We start from the raw sequence: 9,714 nt of genomic DNA on the forward strand, positions 1-9,714 counted from the left end.
TAATTTTCAAAAAGTTTTTGAAAGCATTCGGGATTGTCATAGAATCCAATCTAATTTTTTGTTTAATCGATAAAGAATTTAATTCTAGATCGAATTTCTGTCGTTTTCAAAACCGATTCCGACAACGATTGGATTCAAAGACAACCCCGATTATGACAAAACATAACGTAATATAAAATGAGTCTTGAAACACCCATAGCCTATAATAGCTGAAGTATTTTTTAAAATTTTTGTTGCAATTTTTTTCCGTATACGTTAGTTCCTAAAAACAATTAAATAGTTTGAAAAATTATATTACAAACTCCCAAAATTAAACTATTTCGCAATAAAAAATCTACATTATTTTCAACGTAAAACTATTATGTGTGTTTGTTAAATCATTTTCAATTTGAATACATAGCTGATATTTATTATTCCCGTTTGTCTTTTTCAAAAAACTGTTCTTTCAGACATGTACAATTCCGATACGAGCGATGATTCAATGATGATTGCCAACGGTTCACCACATGATCAAAATGAACCCCATTACACGAATTTAGATCAACAGCATGGCGATATGAAAGGTCAGTTTAATGGTCCCAAAACTTGGACACAAGATGATATGAATTCAGCTTTAGATGCATTGAAGAATCAAAACATGAGCCTGACGAAAGCATCCGTTACCTATGGCATCCCCTCAACCACCCTATGGCAAAGGGCCCACCGCATGGGCATCGAAACACCGAAGAAGGAAGGAGGTACCAAATCGTGGAACGAAGACTCGCTCAACAATGCACTGGAGGCTTTGCGCTCGGGACAAATATCGGCCAACAAAGCATCGAAAGCCTTTGGTATACCTTCGTCGACGTTGTATAAAATAGCACGACGTGAAGGTATACGATTGGCAGCGCCGTTTAATGCCGCCCCAACCACCTGGACGCCGGAAGATTTAGAACGGGCCTTGGAAGCAATACGTGCGGGCCATACATCGGTACAGAAGGCAAGTGCAGAATTTGGTATACCCACAGGTAAGTCAAAGATATGGGGGATTATGAAAGGGTCCTTAAACAACATTTTCTAAGTCCTGCAGTATTTGGAGATATATATGTATATTTTTGGGTTTATATTTATTTTGTTTTTCCAACCATCAATAAGGCACATTATATGGTCGTTGTAAACGTGAGGGCATCGAATTATCCCGTTCAAATCCTACACCCTGGTCTGAAGATGCTATGAATGAAGCTTTAAATTCTGTGCGGTAAGTGTGTTTGTTTTAAATTTATTTTTTTATTGAACTTTTATTAAATGTGTTTTTTTTTATTTTTTCATTTGTGTAGCATTGGCCAAATGTCTATAAATCAAGCTGCTATCCATTATAATTTACCGTATAGTTCTTTATATGGTCGCTTTAAGCGCGGCAAATATGATGTGGCCAATACGAGCGGTACTTCCATTAATAATACATCGGGCAATACCTCCGGTAGTATTGAAATTATTGAACATAGTCAAGAGAATTCGGTAAGAATTTAAATTCAACTTTATTTAAATATGATTTGTTTTGTTTCTTATTTTAATTCAATTCGTTTCAATTCATATCATTTCTAATATTTATTTATTTTTTGTTATATTGTTGAATAAAAATTAAGAGTTTCAAAATTTATTTTTCAATTGCAACATGATCGGTACTTAATTGAAACTAGCCCCCTATATAGCCTCCTTCAGAAAATCAGACATACATCTCCATATTGTTATAATAGTCAAAAACATTATCATTTTCATTATATGTTTCATCATCTGTGTCAGGAAGACAATTGTTAAAACCGGATGCCGCAAATTTTCGCAAACTATTTTTTCTTGTTCCTGAAAATAGGGTTGTTCAAATTTTAGTACAGTATATAACCGTTTTTGTACTTTCACCATTTTTTTATTTTTGAACGATTTGTTCCTACCATAAATAAATTTCGTTAAAAAATCACATTTTCTAAAAATTTCAATTTCACATAAAAAACTTTAATTTCATCTGTTTAAGAGTGGTTTTATTATTGACCCCTAAAATATTTAATCCAAATTAAATTATTTGAATGAAACTCTTAATTTTTTTTCTCAACAACGTTTTTATTATTTTGAATTTTATTTTGTTTTATTTAAATTAATATATGTTTTTTTTTATTTATTTTTTGTTTAATGTTAACCAACAAAATCGTTCTCATTTTAATTTCATTCATTTTTCTTAACCAACCAACCAAAACTCCCCACACAATCAAAAACAATCAATCAAACAAACCAAACCAAACAAACAACAATTGCGTCAACAAATAAATTTATTAAGTTGCCTATGTTTCAGCAACAATTCCAATATAGTCCATCGCCGCATCAGCAACAGCACGGTGGCAGTAGTACACCGCAGCAAAGTCAAACGCCACAGCATCTACAGCAGCATGTTGTGCATATACAGCAACAGCATCATCAGCAACAGCCCCAACATGCGCAACATATCCAACAGCAAGATGTTGTAACCTCGTCAAGTCAACAACAAGTCCAACAGCAACAACATGCCAGCAATACGGCAGCCTCCCAACAACAACAACAACAGCAGCAGCAACAACAACAAATTCAACAGATTTATCATCATCACAGTACACCCGAGAGAAGTTGAGAATCACTGCAAATCGTATCAGCCGCCTCTACTGTTGCTGTCGCAGCAGTGGCCGCAGCAGCAAACCTAAGTGGCGGTATAAGTCACAATACTACAACAACACATCATCAACATCATCATAGCGTAACAACAATTGCTGCCAGCAATAGCAGCAACAAACGTAAGAAGACCTCTAAAACAAAACGTTGAATAAACTACACGATAGACAACCAAACAAACAGTCCAAACAAGAGAACGAGCGAGAGAGTTAAGGAAAAAAAGTTTTTGTTGTCCAAAAAGAAGGCACACACTAAATAATTGTTGATGAGATTAACACTCTATCAACAATAACAACAATAGCAGCAAATGTTCTAAAAATGAATATTAGAATAATGACAACAACTGCAGCAGCTACTAACTAACACAATGATTTTCAGGAAAGAGTGTCAAGAATTTTAGTTTATTTTAAGTGTAAAAAAACCGATAAAAGTGTTGATTGATCGATTACTGAAAGAATGGTTGGGGATGGATGAATGTACTGTACTACAAAAGGATGGATGGATGGCTGTTTTGTTATTGTTCTGTTGGCTGGTTGAATTTATTATTTTTTTTTTTAATTTTTTTCTTAAGGTGTAAGTTTATCCTCCTTATTTTTAATTTCTTAAATTTATTATTATTATTACAACTATTAATTATTATTATTAACTATAGTTATTATTATTATTATTATTTTAATTTAAAAATATGGATTATCTATAACAACAACAACAACCCTTAACATCAATAGAGTACCAAGAATGAATGTTAGTTTAAACAAATTTAATTAAACTTAAATTTGGTTTTTAAATCTTGTTAATATTAATAGGTATTTAATAACAAAACAAGAAATATTGTATAGACCTCAATTCAGCGGACTTATAAGTAATACATTAGATTGTTTTCTTTAAATTCTTGTTAAGCTTTACCTTTCATTTACATACATATTCATACAGATACTCACACTACACAACATACATAATCTTAAGGATCCTTTTATGTAAAATATTTAAAACATGGATTTGAAATAGGAATTACACATACACACTATTGTATTGACTTCTAAATGAAATGTGATTTTTATTTATTTTACTAAAAGACAACTTTAAACTGCTATAAAATGTTTTTCGTTTTTATTACTTTAAATTTTATAGTTAGATTTGTCTTTTATTATATCTCGGCTGTTTTGTTGCCTTTCTATATTTCTTTCATTAGACTCTGGCTATTTGGAAAATAGTTAAAAGGTTTCTATTAAACAGTAGGTTGACTTTTTAATGTGTTTATTATTTCTTTACTCCCATTTTTGTTTATTACTACAAATTTTGAAATAAAAATATATATTTTTTGTTCTTAGTTTCTCTATATTTTTAATATAAAACACTACCAAATGTTGATAAAACTGTTATTCTCAAATCAATCTCAAATGTAAAACGTTTGCGAAATGCTTTGATTACAAGTTTTATTAATTTGTATATTAATTCTTAATTCAATTATTAAACATCAAATCAAAAAGTATTGAATTTATTCTTTTTAGAATTGATTCCTTATTGACTCATTCAAGTTTTCTTTAATTCAAATTTATTACAAAATAGCTTGATAAAATTTAGTAAATGATTAAATTTTCTTCAGTTCAAATCTATTACAATAGGCTTAAGTAAATTTTTAATTTTTTTTAATTAATTTTGTTATTCATTAAAAACAGAATGATGAAAAAATATTTTCATTCATATTGTATTAGATTTGAGGTAACAACAATTTAATCATTCAATGGTTGAATGAATTCTGCTATGAATTAATTCAAAGGTTGAATGAATTCTATTTAAATAAAAGCTTTTAAATAAAGCTAAAGAATTAGTTTTCTGGGAATGGATTTATATTAATTCGAAGCCCTGATTTAAATATATCAATTTCTACTGAATATATTTAAAAATCTACTTTTGTCAATTCCTGCCTTAAGGCAAGGTTTAAATCTGCTTATGGCTTACGACATTTAATAGTTTTGTTTAAAAAACAAGATAAAGTGTATAATGTATAAAAAAGTGCTTTAATTTAGGTGTAAAGTAAAGAACCAAGATTTATCGTTAAAGTAATTGTTCGAGTCTCAATCAGCCATAGATTTCCAATTAAGCTGTCACGACAAGCTATATTTAAGTTCTTAGATGAAACTATAAAATTGGAAGTTGCGAAAATGGACGTCTTAATATTCTAATTGTATTTCAGAAATATTAAATTATATTTGAAAATTTTCTAATTCCATTTCAAATTTTTCTAACCTACACTTTTTGGTCATAATCGGTTATCAATTTCAACTGAAAATGTGTTTCATAAACTTTAATTTTCAAAGCCCTTCAATATATGGTTCGGTTGCTATTAATGGCTTAGATATAAGCAAAAAACCACGACCACCCCGATTTTTTTTACCTATTTTTCACCAAAATTGGAAACAAAATTTGTTTTTCACAATTTTTTCATCATAATTTTTTTTTTTTACCAAAATTTTTTTCAATATTTATTTATGATTTAGCACTCTTGTTTTTTCCATTTAATGTCGGCAAATGCTACAAAAACCTTACTTTTTAAAAAATTGTTCTAAAATACAAGTAAGAGTGCTATATTCGGCTGAGCCGAATCTTATATACCTTCACAAAAGTATCCTTGAAAATAAATATAGAAAATTTTTTGTTGAAAAAAAAAGGAAAAAAAATTTTTCTGAAAAAATAAATTGAGAAAAAAATGTTTCAAACAAAAATTTAATTAAAAAAAATTATTTGTGAAAAGAAAAAAAATTGAGGGAAACCTAAAATTTTGGTGAACAAAAAAAAAATGGTGAAAATAATTTTTTTTTTTTTAAAAATTTGATAAAAATAAAATGAATAAATCAAGGTAATCACGGTTTTTTTTCTTAAATGACAACCTAAGTTTGACATCAACTCTTGATGAAGTGTTTAAATAGAAAAACACAAAAGGCGACAAAACACCCGAGATGATAAGTTAAACCCATCCTTTTTACGTTTCATTTGATTAATTTAAATAAATGTTCTTCTTTTTCATTTTAGAATTTTAGTGATTTCAAACTAGAAAACAAAAAAACTCAACCATATACATAAATAAAATTCAAATAAACATAATTGTAGAATAAACCTTAAATAAAAATATAAATTAATATAAAAACACAACAATAATTGTTAAAAGTTTAATCATATTAATATGAAAAAATAAAAAAAACTTGTAGTATAAAATCAAATCAAACTCAACTAAATCATGTAAAAACAATGAATTAAATTCTTTTCAAAACACAAAATGGAATTTTGTTTAATATTTTTGAAATTAGCAACAAAAATAAAAATAAAAGTATTTTTGATAAAAAAAGAAAAATAAATAAAAATTTAAATACAAAACAACAACCTCTTTTTAACATTAACAAATTAAAAAAAAACTCAAACCCACTTGAACAAGTAATTACAAAAACAATAACAATAAAAATATATACATACAACAAATAAATAAAAAAAGATTTTTAACATTTAAATTTACACTTTACTGAATAAATAAAAATAACAAAATCCTTAATGAATTTAAAATTTTCTTGTTTTTTTTTAAATTGTAAATTAAATATATGTATTTATGCTAATAATTAAACAAAGATATCAAAACAAAATGAAATTTACTATAAATAAATTAAAATTTAAATTAAATTGAATTAATTTATAATTTAAACCAATTTACATACTTATAAATAAAAATAATTTAAACAATATAAATAAAACAAAAGAAACTTGTAAAATTTGTACACGCCCCCCTTCCCTTCTACACACAACTTCTTCTAAACTTTAAATAATTTTAAGTTTTAGCTTTAAAATACATCTAACAAAACAAAAAATAACACGAAGAAAACTTGTAAGAAATATAAATATAAACAAACACCGATGTTTTTTTATATATAAATAAACAAAAAATTCAAACAAAATTTGAATTATTTAATTTTTGTATAAAAAACCATGTACACACACATACACATGTCTTTAAGAAATCTAATTATTAATTAATAAACCATAGATTTTAGAATGAATTTAATTATAATGCAAATACCTACCCTTAATTATTAATTAAAGGAAAAAACAAAAAAACAAAACAAAAATATTATTAAAAATTAGCTCTCCTTATTATCGGTATATAAAGTAAAAATATAAATAATACACAACATACAACAACATACATAAAATAATAATACCAATCAATTTTCAATCAATGTTTTCTTTTTTTTTAAATACAAAACAAAATACCAACCAACTTCTCTATACCAACTTATTTTTTTAAAAAATTTCAAATTTTTTAAAGGAATCTTTCAAAACACCTCAAAAAATAAAATTAAACATAATGAAACATAATTATAATTATTGTATCTACCTACATTTATAGTAATTATATTTATATAGTAAACAAAAAACAACAACAACAACAAAAACATAAAAAACCTATTAAAAATTAATTATAAATATAAATAAAACAAAAAGAAAAAAACCAACATCAACTCTACTTGTACGTATGTTAAACATGTTTAGTGTTAGTCGACAATTATGATTATTATTATTATTATATTAATTATAATTAATTAATTATTGAGTTTTTTTAAAAAAAGAAAAACAAAGGCTGCATATAAAAATAATATAATAAAAATTATAAGATAAAGAACAATTGTAAGGTAAAACAAAAAAAAAAATAAAAGAAAATCAAATCGTTTTCATGCAGCGGTTATCATTTTTTAATTTTAATTTTAAAAAGTAAAATAAAAACTACAATTTTAATTGAACATAAAATAAAATTATATCACTTTCGTTTTTCTCAATAAGAGTTATCTGAAAATGCACCTGTTTCAAGTAATTCTTCAATATCAGGAACTTGGCAACCCTGGCAAATAAAATTATTTAAATCTCTTATACTTCATACACCCTTGGAACCAGAATTCTTCAAAATGGATACAGTATCTCAGAAGTTATTACAACTTTTTTGCCCTATACCAACATTTGGTAACCCTGTGAAACATTTTTAAAAACTTTACTATGTCCTCCACTGATGGTCATGAGTTTCATTAATATCGGTCCATTTATTATCGAGTTATGACCAATTACAGCTTTTCGCCTATTTCAAGTTATATTTTAATATAAGGAAATGGCAACCCTGGAAAATATATTTTGTTAAATCTTCCTGTACTATTGGCCTTAGTATTCATCAACATCGCGTCAAGATTGCAACTTTTTGTTATATCCTTCCAAATTTCAAGGTTTAATTAGTACGGCAAATTTGGCAAAACTGGCAAACAAAATTTTTAAAATCCTTACTATGTCAACAATCCGTTGCTTTGAGTTTAATTAAAATCAGTTTATAATCGAGTTACAGCCAAAAACATCTTTATATACATATATTTCAAGCTATATTTTAAGATCGATAACTCGGCAACCCTGACAAATAAAATTTTTCAAATAGCCCAATCTTTACTTAAACCGTAACATAATTTCTGTTAAAATTGATCAAGTATCTTCAGAGTTATTACAAATTTTCGATAGCTTTCGATAAATGTGAAAATTTTTCCAATATCCGCAACTTGGCAACCCTGGCAAAATAAATTTTTAAAAACCTTGCTATGTTCACAATCCATTGCTTTCAGTTTAATAAAAATCTGTTCATTTATTATCAAGTTACAGCAACAAACATCTTTATATCTATTTCAAGATATATTTTAATATCACTAACCTGGCAACCCTGGCAAATACAATTTTTCAAATAACCCAATCTTTGGTTACACCGTGACCCAATTTTTGTTACAATTCTTCGGAGTTATTAAGAATTTTCGATAGCTTTCGATAATAATTTTTTCAATATCCGCAACTTGGCAACCCTGGCAAAATAAATTTTTAAAACCCTTGCTATGTCCTCAATCCATTGCTTTGAGTTTAATTAAAATTTGTTCATTATCAAGTTACAGCCAAAAACGTCTTTATATCTATTTTAATCTATGTTTTAATATCGCTAACTTGGCAACCCTGGCAAATAAAATTTTTCAAATAACACAATCTTTGGTTACACCTTGACCAAATTTCTGTTACAATTGATCAAGTATCTTCAGAGTTATTAAATTTTTCGATAGCTTTCGATAAATGTGAACATTTTTTCAATATACGCAACTTGGCAACCCTGGCAAAATAAGTTTTTAAAAACCTTGCTATGTTCACAATCCATTGCTTTCAGTTTAATTAAAATCTGTTCATTTATTATCAAGTTACACCTAAAAACATCTATATATCTATTTCAAGCTATATTTTAATATCACTAACTTGGCAACCCTGGCAAATTAAATTTTTCTAGTAACACAATCTTTACGTACACTTTGACTCGATTTCTGTTAAAATTGATCAAGTATTTTCAGAGTTATTATAAATTTTCGATGGCTTTCGGTAAATGTAAATATTTTTCCTATACCCGCAACTTGGCAACCCTGGAAAATAAAATTTTTGGAAAGTTTACTATGTCCCCTATCCAATGCCTATTATATCTTCTAAATCGGCCCACTAGTTCCCGAGATATAGCCATTTAAAAGAATCCCATATTTTTGCCGATTTACGCACTATGGCAACCCTGGAGCGACATATAAACAGCGCCATCTATTGACCGGCATGATTTTTTATGTACACCGCAAATTTTGGCCGTCCAATAGATGGCGCTGTTATTAGGCCACAAAACAGCATTGCCATCATCAAAAAAATGCAAATTTGTTTAACGGCATTGCCAGATCAAAATATGTAAAATAAGAGAATTGTAACGACTTTTTGCAATTCAAATTGGAAATTAAGATATTTAGCAACTAAATGAAATTTGTTTATGGTTTTTTAATGAAAATGTTTAAAGATAATAAAATTTATCTTATTTTGGCTACTGGATGTTAATTTAAGTACTTTTTCTTTATTTGTTCCAGTGTTTTATTAATTTTAGCCAAGGATTTCGTTTTAGCTGTTTAGCTCACCAATTGCTTTAAGTGTTTAAATAAGAAATCTTAATAAATTACATAG

At 27.3% G+C, this 9,714-nt stretch overlaps 1 protein-coding gene across 1 annotated transcript in view; it reads left to right on the forward strand.

The window, feature by feature from the left end:
- Positions 1 to 3,336, forward strand: part of psq (pipsqueak) — a 205,157-nt gene extending 201,821 nt beyond the window's left edge. The window contains exons 8-11 of the mRNA XM_065514071.1: positions 450 to 1,007; positions 1,135 to 1,237; positions 1,317 to 1,497; positions 2,309 to 3,336. Of these exons, the coding sequence (XP_065370143.1) occupies positions 450 to 1,007; positions 1,135 to 1,237; positions 1,317 to 1,497; positions 2,309 to 2,635 (1,169 nt within the window). The 3' untranslated portion in view covers positions 2,636 to 3,336. The remainder of the gene's footprint in view (positions 1 to 449; positions 1,008 to 1,134; positions 1,238 to 1,316; positions 1,498 to 2,308) is intronic.
- The last annotated feature ends 6,378 nt before the right edge of the window (positions 3,337 to 9,714 follow it).

The sequence above is a fragment of the Calliphora vicina genome, chromosome 5 (assembly GCF_958450345.1).
Source record: "Calliphora vicina chromosome 5, idCalVici1.1, whole genome shotgun sequence".
Taxonomy (NCBI): Eukaryota; Metazoa; Arthropoda; class Insecta; order Diptera; family Calliphoridae; genus Calliphora; species Calliphora vicina.